At 41.0% G+C, this 23823-nt stretch overlaps 1 protein-coding gene and 1 long non-coding RNA gene across 6 annotated transcripts in view; one reads left to right on the plus strand and one right to left on the minus strand.

Moving 5' to 3' along the window:
• Positions 1 to 21503, plus strand: part of LOC110083655 (protein FAM13A) — a 30442-nt gene extending 8939 nt beyond the window's left edge. Inside the window, exons 3-6 of one of the 3 annotated variants that reach the window (XR_012085467.2) lie at positions 1054 to 1263; positions 3839 to 3925; positions 17603 to 17744; positions 20849 to 21503. Coding sequence is in view for 2 of the 3 variants with exons in the window: in XM_020802261.3 (XP_020657920.2) it covers positions 1054 to 1263; positions 3742 to 3925; positions 17603 to 17744; positions 20849 to 20914 (602 nt within the window). In the remaining variant the exon portion in view is untranslated. Of the gene's footprint in view, positions 1 to 1053; positions 1264 to 3741; positions 3926 to 17602; positions 17745 to 20848 lie in introns of all 3 variants that reach the window. The other 2 variants (XM_020802261.3, XM_072995134.2) reach the window with 2 other exon arrangements.
• On the minus strand, positions 830 to 23557 carry LOC140705884 (uncharacterized). Of its 3 annotated transcripts, none has more exons than XR_012085469.2 (3): positions 23364 to 23516; positions 22078 to 22228; positions 830 to 1354 (listed from the first exon to the last, which is right to left on the minus strand). It is a non-coding gene; the product is annotated as an uncharacterized LOC140705884 (long non-coding RNA). The 3 variants fall into 3 exon arrangements; XR_012085468.2 differs by lacking the exon at positions 830 to 1354 and adding an exon at positions 20545 to 21049; XR_013543835.1 differs by lacking the exon at positions 830 to 1354 and having other exon boundaries at positions 21587 to 22228; positions 23364 to 23557.
• Positions 23558 to 23823: the final 266 nt, after the last annotated feature.

A 23823-nucleotide genomic window follows, 5' to 3' on the forward strand; every position in this document is an offset into this window, starting at 1 on the left:
AATTGATAACTGATTCACAGAACACTTGAAGAGGGATACTTGTAGAATGGAAATGATGATTACCTTATTTCTCAACGGACACTCTCTCCCTTTAGATTTTGACTGTTCTGGACTATGCATTTATGAGCCAGTATTCATAATATTAATGTGCTGAAAATATATTGCTTGTGCCTTTTGTTTAAGGACAAAATGTCTTAGTGCTGTGTACTTTTTCATACTATTATTTGCTGAAAGCTTTCTTCGTTAGATATTTGCTGTGACAGGCCTGATTAAAATTATTCTCTCCCACTATGTTTATTTGTGTTGCCATGACAAAGACGTACATAGAAATAACTCCTACTTTGTATGAGGAAGTTTTAAAACTGCCTTCTTAGGTACATTTATTTGAAATGGTAATTGAGTAAAATTTAGTAATTATGATAACAGCACTAGGTCTTAATTGTCACATATTTTCAGCTTCCATATTAAGGTATGCCTTTTTCCCATTAGTGTCTGACATACAAAAATTAGTGAAATTCAATGTTGCGTCTTGCATGTTTTGTAGGAGAGTAATTATCTACCCGCTGTAATGGGAATTTGGGACTCTGTAACAAAATGTTGCAGTGTAGAGCTCAGTTTGCCAGTCAATTTGCCATGCCCTTTTCAGTGATGCTCCATGCCACTCTTTGGCTTTTCTGCTTTCCTTCCCACAGTCTGTCACCATTCTGTGCCCATTGAGCATGCTCAGTTTTGATTGAGCTGCTTGGGGGTCTTCTTGCAGAGCTTCTTCCCCCTTGGGATGCTTTGTATACTTCTGTGAACACCACAATTTCTGCAAGCCCACTAATAATTCTTTTTTTCTTCTTCTTCTTCTTCTTCTTCTTCTTCTTCTTCTTCTTCTTCTTCTTCTTCTTCTTCTTCTTCTTCTTCTTCTTCTTCTTCTTCTTCTTCTTCTTCTTCTTCTTCTTCTTCTGCAATGTAGATGGTGCTGTTTGGTCTTCAGGCCAACCTGTACTCTGAGTCTGGTGTTGGTATATGAGAAGTTCGCTAACTATCTGTTTGTTTGTTTTTAAGGACTAAAACACAAAGGCCTATTTCGGATCAGTGGTTCAGTAACCAAAGTCAAATCACTGAAGCAGAAGTATGATGAAGGAAAAGAGGTGAATCTTGTTAATGAAGGAGATGTCAATTCTGTTGCTAGCCTTCTTAAACTCTTCCTGAATGAGCTCCCGGTTGCTGTCTTTCCCAACAATCTGTGCTATGAAATTTTTACTCCTTTTGAAGGTAAAAGCAAGGAGATGGGATGCTCCTGGTCCATATTTTCATTCAATTGGATGTGTTGTTATGTCTCAGAAAGATTCTAAATCATACACTTCTGGAACAGAAGGAGGATTGACTTGGATGAGACAATGGTCTGAGTGTAGATTTTGTCATACTTAGCATAGACTCACTAAAATCAGCAAGACCACTTACTTATGAGTATAATATTTTAATATTTATAACTTACGGTGTCTTTACTTATTTATTAATGATACTGTGAAGTGTTCTGAGTCCCAGTTCTGGAAGAAGGATGAGATATAAGCAATACACAAATAAATAAATGACTAATTAAAATTTTAATTGAAATCTCGTTAATTTCATAGTCCCACTCTATACTGTATATGGCTAAATAGTGATTCAACTTGATGCATTTTGTTCACTTCTGTAATTGGAAGCCAGTTTGTACATGACAAGGATAAAATGGTTTGACCTGAGCAAAAGTAAAAAAACAGAGTGCTCAAGTAGCTCTGAAATTGTGACCATTGGTGTCAGTTTGTATACTTTACTTTACTTTATTGGTTGATTGCTTAAAACCATAGGTCATCGCAATATATCAATGACAGCATCAAACATACAGTATGTGGCACTGTCATATCACAATTACACTTAAAAGGAAAGATTTAGGATTTTGGATGCTTGGCACGAATCTTCTTTGCTGCCAAGGCAAATTTTGCTACTTGGTGGGTAGTAAATACATCCCTGTCCACAAACAGCGTGCAGAGTTGAGCCAGAGGAGGGCTGTCACACAAAGTTTTAAGTATGCCAGCCAGGAATTTGCTCCTGGGGTGATCATATAAAAGACATCTTAACAAATAATGAGAAATATTTTCAATTTCTCCTGATCCACATATACAAAGTCTCTGATCAAAAGGAACATTTTCATATCTTCCTACTAATATACGTAGCTGTTGGCATACACCGAAAGTGCAGAGCTGTAAATGCTTTTCTTAGAGGGGCTGAGGTTAAATTAACAATGTAGTCCTCCAAACAGAATGATGTTTTATACAAAGGGCACCAGCAGTTATAAGACGTTTCTGAGATGGCATGGAGATCCTGCCACTTAAAGACATATTTTTTTCTTTAACCAATTGCTTGTATACACTGTCTTGCTCTCACACTCTACATGGGTGACAACTTAAGCTTTAAATTTCTCTCTCTCTCTCTCTCTCTCTCTCTCTCTTGATTTTACTATTTTTTCCTCAATTTTTTTTTCATTTTTACTCCTGTTCTTTAGAACTTCATGTACTTAAGTGTCTAGCTCTGCTTCCAAGTCTGTATCTCCAACCACATCTGAGCTGTATTTTTTAGTGGTCTAATACAAGGATCACTCACCCTCCTTTTGTATTTTCAACACACAATGATTGCACATTGTCTTTTTAATCCATCCTAACATTAGGTTGGTGTTGATTTTACACATGGAAAAGTACTCACTCACTGTACTCAGCCCAGCTTCCTGAAACTTGATCATGTCAGATGGTAGGTGAGAACTGCATGTCTGAATGCAGTCAAAGGTAAGGGGAGAAAGTTGCGCCCTGTAGAAAGGGCTAACATCAGGGAAAGGGTTCCAGGCTAACCTAGTTTTCGTGCTAGTGTACAGTACTAAGGCTTCCTCCCTCATGTGGGAAGTTACGAAGATGTGATTCTGCCTGAAATTTCAGGTAGGAAGGAGCAGTTCCAGGAAGTGTGATGCTGTGTGATGCCTGTTTGTCTCTCAAAATAAGATTGATTGTCATTTTTTCCCCTCCCCTTTCTCCTTGGCTACCTCTAGTTTCTTTCTGTTATGCTTGATTAACACCCCAGGGATGTTTTCCTTGCCCTTGTCTTGTCCCACAAAACACAGGATGGATTTGCATGTTGCAAGGAAACTGCAGGAGGAGGTGTGTGAACAATTTGTACACCTCCCACATGCATTTTTTTTGCATAACACACAAAGGGGGAACTTGCCCATTGCCTCGTGTGGTAATAAAGTATAGGAAAATTCCAGGTGTACATTAGATCTCCTGGACTCTACTGTTGCACAAAGGGAGTCATGTCTGAGTCACTTTTGCTTTTGCTTTTACCATTTTTGGTTACCCTTCTAACCAGTGAGTGTCTCCCTTTAGAGCTACACCAGGCATATGCTTTGGTATCAGTGTCCAAAATGCTGCTGGATGTCTACAGGTGTGCAAGAGGAATCATGTAAGTAGTCATGGCTCCCTGATGAGGTGTGGGGTGCATGCTGGTTGTGCACCCAGTTGTCCTGCTGAACACACACTCAGAGCACACCAGGAACCTCGTCAATCTGGTGCAAATAAGCCACAGCAACGTATGCGATTCCTCTTGCACACACATACAATCTCGAAAGGTTTTTGTGTAGTATCTATGGGTTATTGATAGCAATAATGGCAACTGATGCCAGCCTACACCCACCTCAGTTAATTGTTAACATTTAATCCTTCACAGATAACATTAACCACATTGCAGAATGCACAAGATGTCTAAAAAGGCTATTGAGCAGCTTGCCGAAAGCCCACTATCGCCTTTTCCATTTCCTTATTAGATTTCTCCTCAAAGTGGCCTCGTACAGTGATGTGAATCACATGACTCTGGAAAACCTAGCCATTATTTTTGGCCCCACTCTTTTCCGGTAAGAGGCTTTTATGATTATGATATAGCATCAAAGAGAAAGATTTTCCTCATCACATGGCATTCCACATAGTTTTAGATCACAGATACCTATTCTCTGCTAGAAAACCTCTTTGCATATATTATGCCTAGCATAGGAGAAAGGGTCTTGCCTTTCTTTCTCTGTGAGGTGCTAGTTTTATTATATGGAGTTGTTCCTTGAAGGAGTTTTCAAATACAGTGGTGCCTTGACTTACGAATGTCCCGACATATAACCATTTTGAGTTACGACCGGCTCCAGACGCAAAATTTTGCTTCAACTTGTGGCCAGAGCTTCGAGTCACAACCAGAAAAAGGCAGAGGGGAAAAGGTGGGGAATTCAAATTGCTGTTGGTGGCAAAGCGGCTGCTTCTTTGTAGCTCTTTGGCCCCAGCAGTTAGAAAGTGAGCGATCGGACGAGGCTTCGGACTGTCTGGTAAGGTAAGGTGCTGCTTTCTACTTTTAAAAAACTATTCGGGGTGGATTTTGCAGTGTGATTTTGGGCTGGGTGGTGGGATTCTGTTTCTATGCTGTGATGGGTCTTGCAGGGTTTGCTTGTTTTTTGGTGTTTTTTCCACGATTTCTGATGGGTCTTGCAGGGCTTGTTTGTTTTTTGGTTTGCTTTTTTTCTCCATTTCCAATGGGTCTTGCTAGGTTTGTTTTCTTTTTGGCTTCCCCCCATTTCCGATGGGTCTTGGGGGGTTTGTTTGCTTTTTGCTTTGCTTTTGTTGCATTTCTGAAGGGTCTTGCATGGTTTGTTTCTGCTTTGCTTTTTTTGCATTTCCAAAGGGTCTTGCATGGTTTGTTTGTTTCTCCCCCCCCCCCTTCAGCCGGAATGGATTAATCATGTTTCCGATGGGTCTTGCAGTGTTTTTTTTTGGGGGGGGGTTGGTGATTTTTTCTTCGGCCATAACAGATTAATTGCATTTCAATGCATTCCTATGGGAAATAGTGCTTCAACTTACAACCATTTTGAGTTATGACCAGAGTTCCGGAAACAATTATGTTCATAAGCCAAGGCACCACTGTATAAAACAGCTTGAAATAAAATATTAAAGGATATCGTTTATCTCCTTGACTTTTGCTGAGCGTATATTTCAGCCTTGAGAATAAGAAGCTTATATTTCTTAAAATGGGAAAGTTCTATGATCAGATAGGGATAGAGTTTCAGCTTGCAGGGTCTACAATGATTGAATATTCATTCATTCATTCATTCATTCATTCATTCTTCAGCTGGACCCCGGGGTCTACCTAACAGAGTCAGCTGGAAAATATGCGCCCAGGCAGGCAGGCAAACACTAAAAATTAAGGAACAAGGCACCCTTCAGCACATATTCAGTGCAAGAAATTCAAACTCACGAACCCTTTTAAATAAAAATCCACTTCTGGATTTATCAGCAGTGTTAATTTAGGGGGGAATTATTGATTTTCTTTTTGGTAAAATGTTTTTATATCAGGAATTTGGTTATTTTTAGTTAACAGAGCACAGGACAGAAAAACAGAGAAGCATGAAGAGATTTGGCTCACTCTCATCATCCCTCCTTCATCACACAGATCTAGTCCTTTATGTCACATGTGTCAAACTAAAGGCCCGTGGGCTGAATCTGGCCCACCGGGCTGTTTCTTATGGCCCTTGCAGTGTTGCCTGCTACTGTGCAGTATATAATACACAGGCACTTACACAGTCACCCATAATGCTCCACAAGGATGCTGGGAATCCACCCAGCGGGACTTCTAATCCCAGCATTCCGAGGGCGGAGCTTGTCACTGCACTGTTTGGCTGCACTCGGGTGAAGCTCCTGAGGAATGCCGAAAACCGACCAGCTTGGCACCCTTAGGAGATCAAAAGGGTGGGGGAAGAGCTAGGAGAAGTTCTTCTGGACCGAACGTGGGCATCGGAGGAAGAATTGAGGGGCGGCGGCCTGTCTTTTTTCCCTCTGAAGAGATCCACGAGGCACAAGCTGGAACGGAAGCGCCATTTTGGTGACAAAAAGCAGTGAGTACTCCGGAATTTCCGAGGAAAGAGGAGAGCTGATGATTGTAGTTAAAAATGGACAATAATAAATAAAACTTGGAGCCTTTTAAGCTAACGAACTGATAAAAGAGATAAGACCGAAAGAAAGCTTAGAAGCGGCAAATCTTTTGAAGCACGGTCCTATTTTAATGAACTAGCCTAAAAGCGAAACTAACTCTGGCCAGACCGTGCCAAGGTCAGAAAAATAAGACTGTGCCTGGGAATTGCTGATGAACTAAATAATTGTGGACTGATCCTGTTTGACTGTGGCAAAGTACTTGACAGAACTTTTAATAACAGATCGAGTACCGAAGCTTTGAGACGACATGCTATCTTTGTGGGGGGAAAATTTCCCCCCCCCTGCCACATACTTTGTTAAGTGGATTTACAATGTACAATCGACTCTGCTAGATAGACTGTGTATGGGGGAGCAGACGACACCTACTGGAGGAAAGCAGAATATCATTACCAGGTTTATTTCTACGGAGAGAAAACTCCCCCCTCCCTCTTGCTTTGTCTGCTGAAAGGAGAAGCCGTTGTTAAGTGGATGTACAATGTATTGAACTGGATAGACTGTGCGTGAGGAGAGGAAGACACCTACTGGAGGAAAGCAGAATATTATTGGCAGATTTTATATATCTAATTGACTTTGGAGCTTTTTTCCCTTTTCTTCAGAGATTTTGCAGCAAGAACGAAACTGAACTGTGGAAATATTGAGGTGGGAAAGGCAAGATTTCTTTTCCTCCTTTCTCTGTTTCTTCTTCTTATCCTTTTCTACTAATCTGGTTCTGGAAAAAACAGTAGAAGTTGGAAATACCGGAAGATTGCCTTTTATCTGGGTGAGGCTGCATATGGTTTGAATTCCCTGCTGTGTTAGCGCATCCAACCGTTTGGTTAAAAACCCCTGGGACACTAGAACTCTCCACGATATTAACTCTTGGGCTTTTGGGGTTCTACGGAGCCTGGATCCTCACAGAAGGACTTGGTGGACAATTCAAGAGATGTGGTATATGGAAGTTGAAATTTAAAGTGCCATTTTTTATATATATTTTTTTTAAAAAAACCTGTGATATATATACATTACAACATTGGGCAAAGATTTGGGAAGGTTAAGGGAAGGTGGTTGATAGTAGGTTTTGAACTGGGGTTGATTTCATAATGGCTGCAAAGAGACCAAACCCCAACCCCAAATCCCAAACACCAGGAACCTCTCCAGCCCAAACATCAGCACTAGGGAAATTAACCTCTCAGGAAGCAGAAAAGTCTGATAAAGAATGGCAGACCACTATGCAGAACCTGCTGTCCACAGGATTTGATCAAATTAATCGACGATTGACCGAAATGACAAACCAAATGACGTATATACAGGCAGAATTGACTGAGACAAAGGAGCAGGTAACACAAATCAAAACTAAAACACAAGATATAGAAGGGAAAATGAAAAATACAGACACCAGACTAGATAAAGCTGAAGAAAGTGTACAGCAGATACAGAGAGACCAAAGGCAATGCCAGGACAGGCTAATAATGCTGGAAATGGAACGTGCTCTTAAGATGCTAAGAATCCAAAATGTACCAGAAAAGGGATCTGAGGATTTGGAGACAGTAATGAGTGAAGCCCTCGCACCAGCAATAGAGATGGATGTAGCGGAATTCCGCCAAGGTCTGGAAGCAGCCTTCAGAGTGAGTACAGCATATGTTAGAAAAAATAATTTACCTAAAGAAGTACATTTGAGATTCACGAAGAAGGCAATCAGGGATAAGGTTTTAAGGGCTTCACAAGAAAAACAATTGATAATAGAAGACAAGAAAATTAATGTCTTAAAGCAAATCCCATGGCAAGTGAGACAGAGAAGAAAGGAATATGCATCTTTGGCACAGCTACTCCAACAAAATGGAATCTCATATAGATGGCTAACACCAGAAGGGCTATTTTTTCGGATTGATACACAGAGATACAACATAACATCCCCGATGAAGGCACAAAACTTCATAGAAAAAAATGAGAAGAAGCTAAAAAAAACTGACAACAAGGAATCAGAAGAAAGATCTCAAGAGGAACAAAGCCAACTATCACAAGCAGAATCAGAAACAGAGACAGAAGAACAAGAAGCAATAGAGCCAAGATGTACTAGAAGCATGATGAAGAAAAAACAAAAGGATAGTAATTTAAATCAAGATGACTAGAAAACAACTGAAGATTCTATCAGTAAACGTAAACGGCCTAAACTCACCCCAAAAGCGAAAAAAGATCTTTCTACAACTGCAGAAACAGAAATCTGATGTTATATGCATCCAAGAAACGCATGTGAAAAGAAAGGATTTGAAATTATTAGAATGGCCAAGATTAGGAAAACTATTTGCGGCTTCAGACGTGAGCAAAAAGAAAAAAGGAGTAGCTATCTTTATTAAGAAGGAATGGGAGCCCTCCCTAATTTTTGCCTCAGAGGATGGAAGGATAGTAATGGTGGAAATCCAAAGAGAATCTAAGAAATTCCTAATAGTCAATATTTATGCACCAAATGGAAATCAAGAAAACTTTTATAAACAATTGCAGCGAGAATTGGCAAATAAAGAGTATGATCATTACTGCATAATTGGAGATTATAATGCTGTTTTCGACAGAGAACTAGACACAAAAACAGAAAAATCTAGTAGAAAGAAGAGAAGCACAATTCCAAGAAATTTCCTACAATTAGCAGAAGAATTAAATATGGTGGATGCATGGAGAACATGTAATCCAAAGACAAGGGATTATACTTTCTACTCTAACAGGCATAAATCGTGGTCAAGGATTGATACATGTTGGATATCAACAAACCTAATGAAAGAGTTGGAACAAATACATATCTTACCGAATACGTTTGCAGACCATAACCCAATTTTGTTACAAATAGGAAGTAGAACAAGAGAATTCACTTGGAAGCTGAATATATTACATCTAAAAAATGAAAAATTTAAGAAACAAGCAAAAGAAGAAATGGACTTTTTCTTTAAACAGAATATGAGACCAGATATCTCAATGTTTATGATATGGGAGGCAAGTAAGGCCTTTTTTAGAGGAATAGCCATAAGATTTGCAGCAAAACAAAAAAGAGAAAGACAGAAAAAATACGCGACTCTGGAAAGTAGATTAGCCATAGAGGAGAGGCAGTTGAAACAAAACCCAACAAACAAAGAACTTATAGAGAAGATAAAACTTACACAACATCAGATAAATATATTGCTCACTGAAGAAACCGCAAAGAAGTTCAAATTTGCAAAGCAAAATTTTTTTGAGAATGCAAATAAACCAGGAAGATGGTTAGCATACAAATTAAGGAAAGAGAAGGAGAAGACAATAATCCAAACCTTGAAAGACGAAAAGGGAACAGAAAAATTCAAACAGGAAGAAATAAAGAAAATTGCTGAAGATTTCTATAGGAAGTTATATGAGAAAAAAGAAGTGGATAGAGAAGCCCAGGAAGAATATTTGTTGAAGCACAATAAAATGAAATTGTCTAAAGAACAAATTCAGGCCTTAAATGAGCCTATAACGTATGCAGAAATTACAGAAGCCCTTAAAAAACAAAAAAATGGGAAAGCACCAGGCCCAGATGGACTACCAGCAGAATATTACAAAGAACTGGAAGAGGTGCTTCTCCAGCCATTTAAAAAGCTTCTAGAATGCATTGAAGAAGAAGGGAAAATACCAGCAACATGGACTGAAGCAACAATCTCTCTTATACATAAGGAAAACACGGAAGGTAAAGAAATACAAAATTATAGGCCAATTTCATTGTTGAATGTGGACTACAAAATATATGCGACTATCCTGGCAACTAGATTGAAAAGAATTTTAACCCACTTGATACATCAAGATCAGTCTGGGTTTCTCCCTAAAAGACAGATGAAGAATAATATAAGGATAGTTTTAAATGCCCTGGAATACTATGAAGTACACCCGGAGAAACAGATGGCTATGATATTCTTGGATGCGGAAAAAGCATTTGATAATCTTGACTGGAATTTTATGATGCACACATTGAAAACACTGCAGGTTGGAGAAAGATTTATGAAACTAATTAAAGCAATATATACGGAGCAAAAGGCAAAAGTAAAAATCAATGGTGAACTATCAAAAGAAATCCAAATACAGAAAGGTACTAGACAGGGGTGCCCACTCTCCCCACTCCTGTTTATTTTGACTCTGGAAATACTAAACGAACAAATTAGAAACAAAAAAGAATTGAAAGGATTAAAAGTGAAAGGTCAAGTCTACAAACTCCAGGCCTTTGCGGATGATTTAGTTATCATATTGGAAGAACCATTGGATTCAATAGAGGACCTGATGACAACGTTAAGAAATTTTGGTGACATGGCAGGAATGAGAATAAACCAAAAGAAGACTAAATTACTTACCAAAAACATGAGAGAACATGAAAGACAAGAGCTAATAGAGAAGACGAACTTTCATGAGGAGAAGAAAATTCGATATTTAGGAATACAAATTACAAAAAAGACAAGTACATTATTCAAAGATAACTACATGAAACTAATGAAGGAGATACAGAACAATTTGGAGAAATGGGACAAATTACAACTATCGTTGTTGGGAAGAATTGCAGCAATTAAAATGACTATTTTACCAAAAATCCTATTCTTATTTCAGTCAATCCCTATAATATTAAAACAGTCATTTTTCAAAGAATTTAATAAGATAATCATGAGATTTATATGGCAAGGTAAAAAACCAAGAATTAAAATTAAGGCAATGCAAGATGCTAAGCAGAGGGGTGGTTTTGGTCTTCCTGACTGGGTTCTGTATTATAGAGCTTGTATTCTAGATTGGATAAAAGAATGGATAACTCTAGAAAATGATAGATTACTTAGCTTGGAGGGACATGATTTGAAATTAGGCTGGCATGCCTATTTATGGTATAAAAAGGACAAAGAACAAAATTTTTTTAATTCACATATGATAAGAAGAGCTTTACTGGGAATGTGGAGAAAAATTGTACAACAAATTTATTACAAAATACCTGTATGGGTGTCACCGTTAGAGGCCTTTATCCAACCCAGTCTTATGACAAAAACAAACTTTTTAAAATATCAAGATCTATTAAAAAAGGATGGTGAACTAAAGTCTAAAGAAGAGCTAGAGTCACAGAATATATATATAGAGTGGTGGCCTAGAGCACAGCTAGAATCTAGATATACAAAAGATAAAATAGAAGGCTTCTACTTAGAGCAAACGATTTCTGACAAACTTTTATTAGGTTCAAAAGAACAAACTGTTAAGAAAATGTATAATTATATGTTGGAAATTAAGATGCAAGATGAAATGGTTAAGGAATGTATGATTAAGTGGGCACAAAATATAGGGCATAACATTGATATTGATCAATGGCTGAAAATATGGCAAAATAATATAAAGCCTACAAGATCGGTGAACTTTAAAGAGAATATATATAAGATGTTTTATAGATGGCACATGACCCCAGAAAAATTGTCAAAGATGTATACAGATGTATCAAATAAGTGTTGGAAATGTGAATCACAAGTGGGAAGCTATTATCATATGTGGTGGTCATGTGGAGTAGCGAAACAATATTGGAAAAGAGTACATGTAATGTTGGAACAAATATTGCTCTGTAAAGTGCCATTAACCCCAGAACTGTTTTTATTGAGTATGATACCTGAAAATATAGATAAGTCAAAGAATTATATAGTTATATACATAGTTACGGCAGCTAGAATTTTATATGCTAAAAATTGGAAAAGATCAACGGTACCGAAACAAGAAGATCTTATTGAAAAGATACGGGAAATAGCCGAAATGGACATTTTATCAGAAGTTATGAAGGACTATCCCCTGCAAAAGGCAGCAGAAAGATGGGATCTATTTAACAAGTGGACTGAATCAACAGGCAGCTTGTGAACAGTACATATTGAAAGGAGAACTGAATCTAGAAGGCAGAAAAGAGTAAATAGAATAATTTAAAATCTTGATATGGCAATAGGTACAGAATGGATGAAAGTATGTTATTGTCTCCCCTCTTCCTCATCAATCCCAATTCCCTTTTCCTTTTTGTCATCCCTTATAAAAAATAAAAATACAAAAAAAAAATAAAAATAATCCCAGCATTCCAAGCAGCAAAGAGTCAGAAAGTGCAGCTGCTTGAGCAGCATACAACACCTTGGGAAATGTAGTCCCCGCTATTGCCCACTTCTATTCTTACATTTATATAGTCTTACAGATACAGCCGGCCCTTTGAGGGTAACTGTAATGCCGATGTGGCCCAAGATGAAATTGAGTTTGATACCTCTGCTAGTAAAAATCATCACTCTGGGTGCATCTTTAGATAGAAACTAGCAAGCTTACACAAAATTATCATCTGTAGTTACAATCAGAGGGGGAAAAGACAAAATGAAAAGATGGTCAGGGACAAAGATGTCAAAGAACAAAGGGGACCCAACTAACACGAAGAATAGGCTGGTCCAATCCCAGAGGTGGGGGAAAACGTTAACAATCATGTTAGTAGCAAAAAGCAACCATTTAGGTTGTGACTCCCCCCCCTCCTGCTGGCCCTCAGTGGTAGTGTATGCAATATGGCTATTTTCCCAACAAAAACATATTCTTAACTGTTCTTTTTGTTTGTGAATTGGCCATCATAAACCCTTGCTGATTTACTGCAACTCACCCCAAAGATCCACAATAAAAGAACACATTTAGCCATTTTCTGTCCCATCAGTATCCATGCACATCAGTATTTGTAGGTGTGTAAGTGGTGGCGCTGCAGGCTAAACCGCAGAAGCCTGTGCTGCAGGGTCAGAAGACCAGCAGTCGTAAGATCGAATCCACGCAATGGAGTGAGCTCCTGTCACTTTGTCCCAGCTCCCACCAACCTAGCGGTTCGAAAGCATGCAAATGCAAGTAGATAAATAGGGACCACCTTGGTGGGAAGGTAACAGAGTTCTGTGTCATGTGACCACAGAAGACTGTCTTCGGACAAAACGCTGGCTCTATGGCTTGGAAACAGGGATGAGCACCGCCCCCTAGAGTCAAACACGACTGGACAAAAATTGTCAAGGGGAACCTTTACCTTTAAGTGGCGGCAGAATTAAGAATGATTTGTTCACTAGTTAATCCTGCTCGGTCCACACTGAAGTCAAAGAGAATAAACCACATCTGTTGTTCAGTGGGCTTCTTTAAACTGATTACAGTGGTGCCTCGTTTAACGAGTGCCCTGTTTAACGATGAATCTGCATAACGATTGATTTTTTGCGATCGCAAAAGCAATCACATTACGATGTTTTAAATGGAGGGAAATCACTTTGCTATGATTGTGGGGAAGTGCTTCCCCACGATCATCACAAAGGCCCCACCGATCAGCTGTGTTTCGAGGGGTGGAGAGAAAGAACCCTGAAGAACAGCTGATGGGCAGCGGGGAGGGGTTTGTGAAGCTGGCTGGGAAGGCAGCTTCACAAACCCCTTGGAGCTTCGGGCTGCCTCTCTCTCCCCTTCCATCTCCAGCCCCGGCAACCCGGGCTGGAGATGGGTGGGGACAAAGAGACAGCCCGAAGAACAGCTGATGGGCAGTGGGGGGGGTTGCGAAGCTGGCTGGAAGGGGAACCGGCCGGGGGGCGGATCCAAGCGGTGGTGGCGGCAGGGGCTTGGATCTGCCACCCGGCCGGTTACCCCATCCATGGCCGGACTCCTGAGAGTCCGACCATGGAAGGGGAAGCCGGCCAGGGGGCGGATCCCAGGTGCCCTCCTCCCAACCCATCACCCCCTTCTCCGCCGCCGCCGCTGGGCTTTGGAAGCGGCTTCCAACACCCAGCGGCGGCGGCGGAGATGAGGGTGCAGGGTGGGTCGGGCAGAGGCGGGAGGAGGGGGAAGGCTCCGCCACCACCGCTCGGACGAGCTGGCCAGCGTTTTCACGGCCAGTGCATCCGAGAGGCCTCGGGGGAAGGCTTCTCCACTGCCTCTCGGACGTGCTGGCCGGGTGCAGGGCGGCTCCAAGTGGCGGGGGCGGGGGCAGGGGAGTTCCGGATGGCTTCCAGTGCTTTGCCTGGAAGCCATCTGGACACCCCCTACCCTGTCCCCCCCCCGCCGCTGAGAGCCTTCCGAGCTCTCAAAGGGCTTTCTCCAATGTGGGAGGGGGAAAGCCCTTTGAGAGCTCGGAAGGCAAATGTCGGTGGTCGGCGGTGGCTTTGGGGTCCTTCCAAAGCCACCGCCGACTGCCGACATTTTCCCCCAGCTGAGCGGCGGGGCTTTGAAGCTCCCGCCTCAGCTGGGGGAAAATGGCAAAGGCCCCATTTTCGGTCAGCTGGTCGGCGGTTCCAAAATGGCTGCCCCCCTGTTCTGCCTCACTTTAGAGGCACCAAAAATGGCCGCCCCTATGGAGGAACATCGCTGAACGGTGAGTTTATCCCCCATAGGAACGCATTAAACGAAGTTTAACGCATTCCTATGGGTTTTTCCATTCCGTTTAGCGATGTTTCTGCATAGCGACGATTAATCCGGAACGGATTAATGTCGTTATGCGGGGCACCACTGTATATGTTTCTGCTGGATAGCTCAAAGCCTTAGGCAGAGGCTGGGAGTTCGATTGCCCACTGTGCCTTCTTGTAAGGGGCTGGACTTGATGATCCAGAGGGTCCCTTCCAGCTCTGCAATTCCAAGTTGAAGATGATGATGATATTATTTCTTCCTGTGACTACTTACTCAGCCTGCCTGCCTGTAGGGGGTATGGTGTGTTAAACAATTGCTTAATTACAATGGTGGCATTTTTAGATTTATTTTGTGAATTTTATGTGGATTGGGGGGTGGGGGGGCAGGATGCACTGCACCAGAGCTACAAAGTATACTACTGTTTTGTGAACTGTATTTCTTGTACCATAAGTTGCATTTCGCTTATAATTACACCAATAATGGTTTCCATGAGTTAGCAGACAAACCAGACACCCAAACTGCTTTTTTAAAAACTGCCAGGATTAAATGGAAAGTGACTGGGTACAAAATCATTAAAAATGTATGTTTTCCCCCGATTAACATTTGCATTTTCCATTAGTGAAAATCAGCATCGGTGGTCATGTTATGTAAGAAGCACAGACTATGCATGCTGAGATTTCTCACTGTGTTCCGGCAGTGCTCTGATGCTTTGTGATTTTTAGCATAGAAGGATAAGACTCTGTCCTGGATTTAACAGCATGCAAATGAGTTCCTCACATAATCTGTTGGCAGTGAGCAGACAGCGTACATGATAGATGGTGGTTGTGAGAGATAATTGATGGTGGAGTAATTATGAGCTGATGAAAATATAAAGAGGTGTTGTACAGAAGTTTAGAATATAAAATATATTCAGGCATGTATTTCCATAGGTGAGAGCTCATTTCTTTCCAGAAGTCAATAAAGCGGGGGGCTAATTAAACCTCTTTGGGGCAGTGGATATGGAGAAAGTATTGGGAAAAGCAGATTCATTTTATAGATGAAGTAGATTTGAAGTTGAGAGCTGAGAAGCCCCAACCCATGTTTAGATTGAGGGCCCAATGATGATATCAGGGGATCTGGCCACACTCCTAACGAGAGGAATGTCTCCCCAAAATATTACCTCATCAGACGTTCCTGTCCTAGACACAAAAAGAATGCCATTGGTCTGCTATGTTTTCTAAGGGCTGTAATTAGCTGGAGTTTTTACGGATATTTTCAATCTATCCTTGTTGCAGTGTTCAGTCCCCACTTGCCTGAAGACATCTATTATAGTGCCAGTCCCCAAGCAGCCAGCTGTGGTATCTCTCAATGATTACAGACCAGTAGCTTTAACATCTGTTGTTATGAAATGTTTTGAGAGATTGGTGCTGGATTACATTAAGGCTAGTCTTCCACCTTCTTTGGACCCATGGCAATTTGCATACAGGAAAAATAGATCTACTGATGATGCTGTGTCCATTGTACTCCATACTGTATTGAGCCACTTAGAACATCAGGGAACTTATGCGAGGCTGTTGTTTGTGGATTATAGCTCTGCTTTTAATACCATTCTACCAAATAGGTTGTTTTTTAAAATGATCAACCTGGGATTACCTCAGGAGATATGCATGTGGATAAAGGATTTTCTGACAGATAGGCCACAGTCAGTAAGGATGGGATCTCACCATTCTTCTACCCTGGTACTAAGTACAGGAGCTCCCCAGGGCTGCGTGCTAAGTCCCTTCCTCTATTCCCTGTACACACATGATTGCACCCCACTGTATAACACCAATGCAATTATTAAATTTGCGGATGATACGACAGTGGTGGGGCTCATAAATAAGAACAATGAGTCTGCTTATAGAAAGGAAGTACAAAGGTTGATACTTTGGTGTAAAGAAAATCATCTCACACTTAACATCAAAAAAACTAAAGAACTCATAATTGATTTTAGGAGGAAGAGATATGTACATTTACCACTGTACATAAACGGTGAGGAAGTGGAGAGAGTTGGTAGTTTTAAATTTCTGGGTACTTACATCTCAGAGGACCTCTCATGGACTATAAATGCCAACATGCTAATGAAGAAGGCACAGAAGAGGCTGTATTTCCTGAGAATGCTCGGCAAGTTAAATTTATCTCAGCATTTGCTTCTGTCATACTATCGTAGCACCATTGAGAGTGTCCTAACCTATGGCATTCTGGCATGGTTTGGGAGTAGCTCTGTAGCGGACAAAAAAGCTCTACAGAGAACCATTAAAATTGCCCAGAATATCATCAGGCTCCAGCTACCAACCCTGGATGACATCTTCACATCCCGCTGTCTAAGGAAATCACATAGCATCCTGAGAGACTCTTCCCATCCTGCTTATAACTTTTTTGAACTGTTACCATCTGGCAGAAGATATAGAACAATTAAGACTCGGACCACACGTTTTCTCAATAGTTTTTATCCCAGAGCTATAATTGCAATTAATAATGAGCTTAAAGACCACCAGTAGTGAATAATTAGTTGGACTGTGTAACTTGGCCTGCGGTGTAGATGTTTGTATTTTTAGTGGGGGACTTTTAGTGGGTGGGGAGTGTTTGGGAATTTTATGTGTGTGCATGTGTCTGGTCTCTGGGTGTCTGTGAATTTCGTTGTATGTGTATATACTTACAATGACAATAAATTATTATTATTATTATTATTAATTATGGAAGTGATGTACAGCAGTGGTCCCCAACCTTGGGCCTCCAGATGTTCCTGGACTACAACTCCCAGAAGCCTTCACCACCACCTCTGCTGGCCAGGATTTCTGGGAGTTGAAGTCCAAGAACATCTGGAGGCCCAAGGTTGAGAACCACTGATGTACAGTATGGAGATGGAGAAACCTGCAAAATTTCAAACACATTCATTTTCCAGCTCATTTCTTTCCTTTTAAAACTAGCAGCAAACATTTCTGTTTTCCAAGTTCCTTCCTATTAATTTGCAGAGAGCAATTCACAGGGGACTGATGAATTATGGGGTTAAAAATTCCAGGCACTACAGTTTGAGAGCCACAAAGTAGTGCTTTTTATCATGCAGTAAACTGCCCAGAATAGTACATTGCACTAATGTGACAGTATACAAATTTGAAAAATAAATATAATAAATAAATACCGTAAATAAAGTTGATAGCATTCAATTTCCCTTTTGTTTCCCTTTCCAGAATTCCCTGCAGTCCTTCAGGGCATGAAAAACAAATGCTGTGTAATGCCATCCTTCTGTGTTTTCTCCAGCACTACGAGGAGTTATTTCTGGATTGCCCTGAGAACCAAACCCTACTGAGTGAAGGAAATGATGAACCCCAGGTAAATGAGTTGCTTATGACTAAGACAAATGGAGTGGTTAACAGAGGACTCCTCATTAGGTCCTAGATCCAGTGGGGCACCTGAACATCCAGAGAAACATGGGTTCTTCCAGACATATCATTGACTTTGCCCAAGTTACAATGGTACTCAACCTTTGGTCCCCATATGTTCTTGGACCAGAAGCCTTCACCACTAGCTGTGCTGGCCAGGATTTCTGGGAGTTGTAGTCCAAGAACATCTGGAAACCCAAGGTTGGGAACCACTGCACTAGTACACAGTTTTGACACTGATATAACTGGTTTAATTTACAAGATTCAACCATTTCTCCTCTTCTCATTTCTTTCACTCGAATCGCACTGAAATTCCAACTCTTTTTACTCCTCTAGAGAGGTAAAGTTTTGTTTTGTTTTCTTTTTAAACCCCCATAATTTTCAGATTTAACTACTCTATTTCTCTTGGGTGTATTTATGGGTTGGTATGGCCTGGGACGCTTATGGATGTGTCAGTTTAGATGCATGCTATACTATGTACTGTGGGAGTGACCCCCACAGACACATAATGCTCTGTTGTTTTCTCATTTTAATTTTCCATTGTCCATATTCTACTACCTCCAAAGTGGTAAATTTTCCTCCTGGTTGTTTTCCTGTTCGTTCGCCCCCGTTGTTGCAAGTTTAGCACTAAGGCTGCCTGGAGCTCACTGGAAGAAGGAGATGATATATAGTAAAATCAACTAGTAAATAACTTAACACTCTATGATCAAGCCTGGGTAAGAAACCCCTGCCCAAAGTATGGGTAGCTATATTGGCTTTCAGCTCTATTTCAGCAATGTGACACATTCTGTTCCATATAGTTTTTGGCATTTCACACTAAACAACTTTTAAAAAATACTGCATCATTGCAGGGTCACTTGAGATGCTGCAATTAGGCACTGCACTTAGGAAAGCTATTAGGTAGGAGGATGAAATTGGCTTGGGAATCCAATATGACTGGCAGGTGGTAAATATCAGTAGTAGGTGGCTCTGTTTGGACATAGGCACAACCAAAGCCATCATTTAGTGAGACCTAGGGAAAGAAAAGCTGGCTGGATAGCTCAGTGGTTTAGGTATCTGGAACCAGAGGTTGGAAGTTTGATTCCCTTTGGTGCCTCCTCAATGTAAAGCCAGCCTTTGCAATCTTTATATCCAATACTAGCAGAACTGAGACTTTGTCGGTCTTCCCACCGGAACCTTACACAGTCCCGGAGATTTCCCCAGCCGTGTGAAGCAAGTTTTTAGGGTGGCCAGGGAAGGGCCGAGCTAATTCTCATGGGAGCTGTGCATTATACTGTACTGTGCGTTTTCAGTTCTACTGTATGGCATGAAACCAGGGACTTCAACACAGATGACTACAAGAAAGAAACATCTGAGATGTGGATTTAACATGACATGTTGTGAGGATGTACTAACAAAGAAAGAGCAAGACCCTAAAAAGTCATAAAATGCAGGTCTCTAGAATACTTCATGGCATAATAAGAAATGAAAAGTATAGATAGTCACAGCTCATAATTAAAGGTAAAATAAACAAGGAAAACAAAGTATAAGAAACAAGGAAAAGAAACTGAGAAAAAGAACTTACTGGCTGAAGAAATCTGGGAGCCCAGAGTGGATGCAACATAAACCCATGTTTAGAGCAATTACATCGGCAGTAGAGATGGGGATATTTTTGTTCATGAACAAGTTTGTATATCTCCATCCCAGCTGGACCTAATGAGGGTCCAGCCCGCAAAATTGGCCCGTCCACTCACACACCCCAGTGCCGCAAAGGTCCCGCTCTTCTTGCCAATGGTACTGTCTCCTTGCTCGGCTGGCCACTCCAGCCAGGGGGCGGGAGGATGAGTCTCTCCGCATGGCTGCTGAGTGGCCAGCCAAGCAGGGAGACAGCAGAGCTCCTGGTGCCATTGGTGGGAAGAGCAGGGCCTTCACAGTGTCGGAACATGTGAGTGGACGGTCCAGTCCTGGGGCTAGACCCTCATTAGGTCCAGCTGGAATGGGGATATTCATATTCGTTTCTGAATACAAATATCCCCGTCTGTCGTCAGCAGTCCTCCTGACAGCCCTGACGATGTCCAGCTTTGATAGGAGAGAGCGAGAGAAGAAGGTGCAAGCAGCAGGATCCAGCAGAAAAGCAACGTTGAATCTAGGCCTATGCAGTTTTTTTTTTATGTGTTGTGCGTCACATATCACAATAAATTACAATTTCTCCATTGCACAGTGAGGGCAGACAGGAAAGCTGCTTAGCTTTTCATTCATAGTTTTCCTTCCAAAAAATTATAAATGATCAATGCTAGAAAGAGCATGATAAACACCAATACAGCCATATAAGAAGCACTATATCTTATTCCAGATAAAGTTTTGTTTTTAAAGTATCTTCTCTCTCATCATTTTGCATCTCCCTCTTTCTTAATGGACACTTTGTTGAAAACTATGAAAAGGGGTTGGGGAGAAAGATGTTTGTTTTCAGAAATGACCAAAATATCATGATCAATATGATTAAAGAATGTTATTGATGTTGGAGCTGTAATAAATTGGTTCATGGGTAACTGAGTTTTAATCTATCGCTTGTCTAGCTCTGTGTAAGATTAATAACGGAAGCTCATGTATCTATTGTAATGTATCTGGTTTAAACTGTGAACTGAAAAATCTGATGGCACAGTTCAGTTATTTAAAATAAATGAACTGGCTTGGTACAGTGTAAGGGACACAAAAAACTAGGAAGAAGAATTCTGGCCTAGACTTTCCTTTCAAAGGCTATTGTTTATCTGTTTGTTGTTGTTTGTTGGGTTGGTTGGTTGGTTTGTCCCACCTGCAGCCTGAAAGTGCAGCATCCCTGGGGCAGTCGTATTGTGTGACACAACCATGAGCTGTGGGGCGGTTTAAATGCTGTTGATTAATGGTAAAGGGAGCCATCATATCTGATATGGGGCATATCCTTGAAATCAAAGGATATCAAGAAGATTCATCTTCACTTACAATCCAATAATGCATCTCCTTTGTCAATGGCGGTTTATTTCCCATTTATTATGCCCCACAACCTTGTTTCAATTCTTCTTCTTTTTTTCTTCACAGCACCTCTGTTTTACCCCACTGCCTCAGGGCCTCCAAGAACAGATGGAGGAGATAAATCTCCCGTAAAAGCTGTGCCAAGAGCCGGCGACTCAAGATGGCTTGGCAGCTTCCCTCCACTTGGTGTCAGTATTACTTTTTCTCAAGCTCATGGGTCAGCTCTCTGCACAAACTGGATTGATTTTAAGTTAGAGTTTTCAAGACCTTAAAAGAAGAAGAAGAAGGCTCTTTGCCCCTGATAGTGGCTTCCTCTGTTTCCAAGACAAGGTGTATTGTAACAGATTTAGAACAATGACATGTTTTTTTTCCAAAGAATATCAGACTGCAGATCCCCTGAGGATTCAAACAGAAAACACTGCAATTTATGTAGTCTGTGACCTGCCAAGAGAACTTTGCACTTATGGGTGGTCTAGGAATGTTGCAAACAAGCAAACAAGTTGTCAAGACACAGAGAGCATTCAGGCCGTGAGACATAAGGGGAAAAACCTAACTGGATTTACAAACATTTGCAAGATCTTGGCAAATGGAATTGGGGATGGGAGAGAGGGAAGTTTCTATCCCTCTTCCTACTATATGCAGTTATTTGGCTATAGTACTTAAGTTCTGATATGTGAAATGACTATTCTAATAAATATTGAAATGGATCTATGCATTTTAATGTAGGATAAAAGCATTAATTCCCTTTTTTCCCCCAAAGAAGCTGACTGATCTATGTCATAACCAGGCATAGTTATGAAAGAAAATAAACACAACAGAGGCTCTTTTCCCTCTTCATTTATGCAACTCCCAAGACAATTTAGTGCACACACACAAAAATAAGTCCCACTACAACAGTGGGATATATTTCCAAGCAAAGGTGTATAAGAGCCTTCACTGTGAATGGATCCAGGTTGGGCCCTTGGACTTTTCAAATCTCACCATCTCCCCTGGCCCAGCCCAATCTATTGGGTGATGACTCCTTCTTCTTTGGGGAGCATTACTGTCATATTCTGTTGCTAAATATCATTAGATGCATTGCCCTTCTCATCTTCTGGGATTTCCTCTTCCTGGTTAGCACTGATGTTCAAAGTCTCCATTTTGAGTGCATTCAAAATCAAGGCAGCTCACTTCACAAAGCTGGCTGAAAAACCCAGTGGTTTAGGCATCTGGCTGCTGAGCCAGAGGTTGATTACAATAAAAAAAAATAGTGAAAGAGAAAAACAAAAAAAAAGAACCACCACAATGCCACCTACTTCCATCTTTTGATGTTTTCTTTCATTTTTGTCCCTGGTTGCTTTCCTCTCCTCTCTTCTCCTCTTTATTTAGTTGCACAAGGGACGTGATTTTGATTTTCTGTCCAGGATGCCAAATTGTCCACCATGTAGAAATCCACACACTGGTTATCTGCCCCAAAGTAGAGAGCCAAATTAGGAAGAATGGAGGAAGCAAACTGCAAAGGCAGCCAAGATAATCTCTTCTCCCCTCTAGGGAACAAAACAACTAGCTTTTCTTTATAGACTTCTGCCTGGTTACATGAGCAGGACCTCCTAAAAATAATAAACGTGCACCCAAGCTTCTATCAATATATTTCATTCTGATGCTACTGCAACTCCATTCCTCAATAACTGTTTTACCCACAGTTTAATATTTGCATATTCCTCTGGGAAATAGATCAAGGAGCCTGCCAAATCCATCTAGCAGAGTGATAGGCAAAGGGGATATTTTTTCAGTTCATCTGCTTGGTTTGCTTTCTAAATTTGTAATTGAAGGGTGATTTTCATCACATCCCTCTGCGTGAAATCCATGACAGTAAATTCCCTTCTATTTAACCTAACGTTTACAGTCCATAATGAGCTCCCTTCATACAGAGCAAAAGCAGACATCACAGACAATGGAAATCCCAACTGCAAGTCTATGTCAAGGAGGTCTCCCCTTTGCACTTGGCTATGTTCAGTTCAATGTGGCTCATTTTTGCTGGTAGAGAACTGTAGACCTATGGTAAGTTGGACCAGATGTTGTAGAAAGGAAACAGGATCTTGGCCTGTGGTTGCTGTTTTGGCAGCAATCCTTTGTTTTGTTTACAGACTGAAATGCAGACAAACACACACACCACATGGGAGCGACTTCTATATGGCCTGGTCCCATCAATATACAGTATTTATCCAAATACTGTATGCCAAGACTGCAGCTAGGTGTTTATTGTTTTGGTTGTAACTCTGTTGACTTCGGGCCAGAGGTAATGACTGTAAACTGCCACCTGGGCAAAATGTAACTTGATTAAAGAGAAATAAAAATGTGATTACTGAAACCACACAGGGTAGTAATGTGGCTCTTCTAGCAGACTGTATTCCCACTAACCAGAAGGAGGGTTGTGATAGGGTGAGATACCTCTTGAGGCGATTTGGAATTTGGCTATTCCCATTTTCATGCAGAGAAATTTATGGGGAATTCTGCCTGATTTCATCCCCCACTCTTAGAAAAGGGGAAAAATCAGTCTAGAGGTAAAGGAAACAAAAGACTTGTAGTCAACAGTACTTGCCTGTATTCTTTCCTTTTCTGTAATCTGGAGCTACCTCTCCACACATCTGTCTTATTCGGAAGGCACATAATGGAGGGAAGGTGACTAACAAAGGAACAACAGGAAGGAAAGAGTAGTTTCAAAGACTCTGAGGCATGGAGGGAAACTCCTAAATTAATCGCAGGTGCTCCCCACAGAAACCCACTGTTAAAGGAGAAGCCTTCAAGACTGTAATTTTTCAACATAACCCATGGCATTGGTCTCCCCCATGGGACACATTTCTTATTTCCACACATACTGCTGCATCTGCAGGCAACTTCTTTTCAGCTTTTTGGGGTGTGTGTGTGTGTGTGTGTGTGTGTGTGTGTGTGTGTGTGTGTGTGTGTGTGTGTGTGTGTGTGTGTGTGTGTGTGTGTGTGTGTGTAAGGCTGACACTTTGCATTCCTGACCACCAAACCATACCAAAGCCAAAGGGATTCTT

The sequence above is a fragment of the Pogona vitticeps genome, chromosome 3, assembly GCF_051106095.1.
Source record: "Pogona vitticeps strain Pit_001003342236 chromosome 3, PviZW2.1, whole genome shotgun sequence".
Classification (NCBI taxonomy): Eukaryota; Metazoa; Chordata; class Lepidosauria; order Squamata; family Agamidae; genus Pogona; species Pogona vitticeps.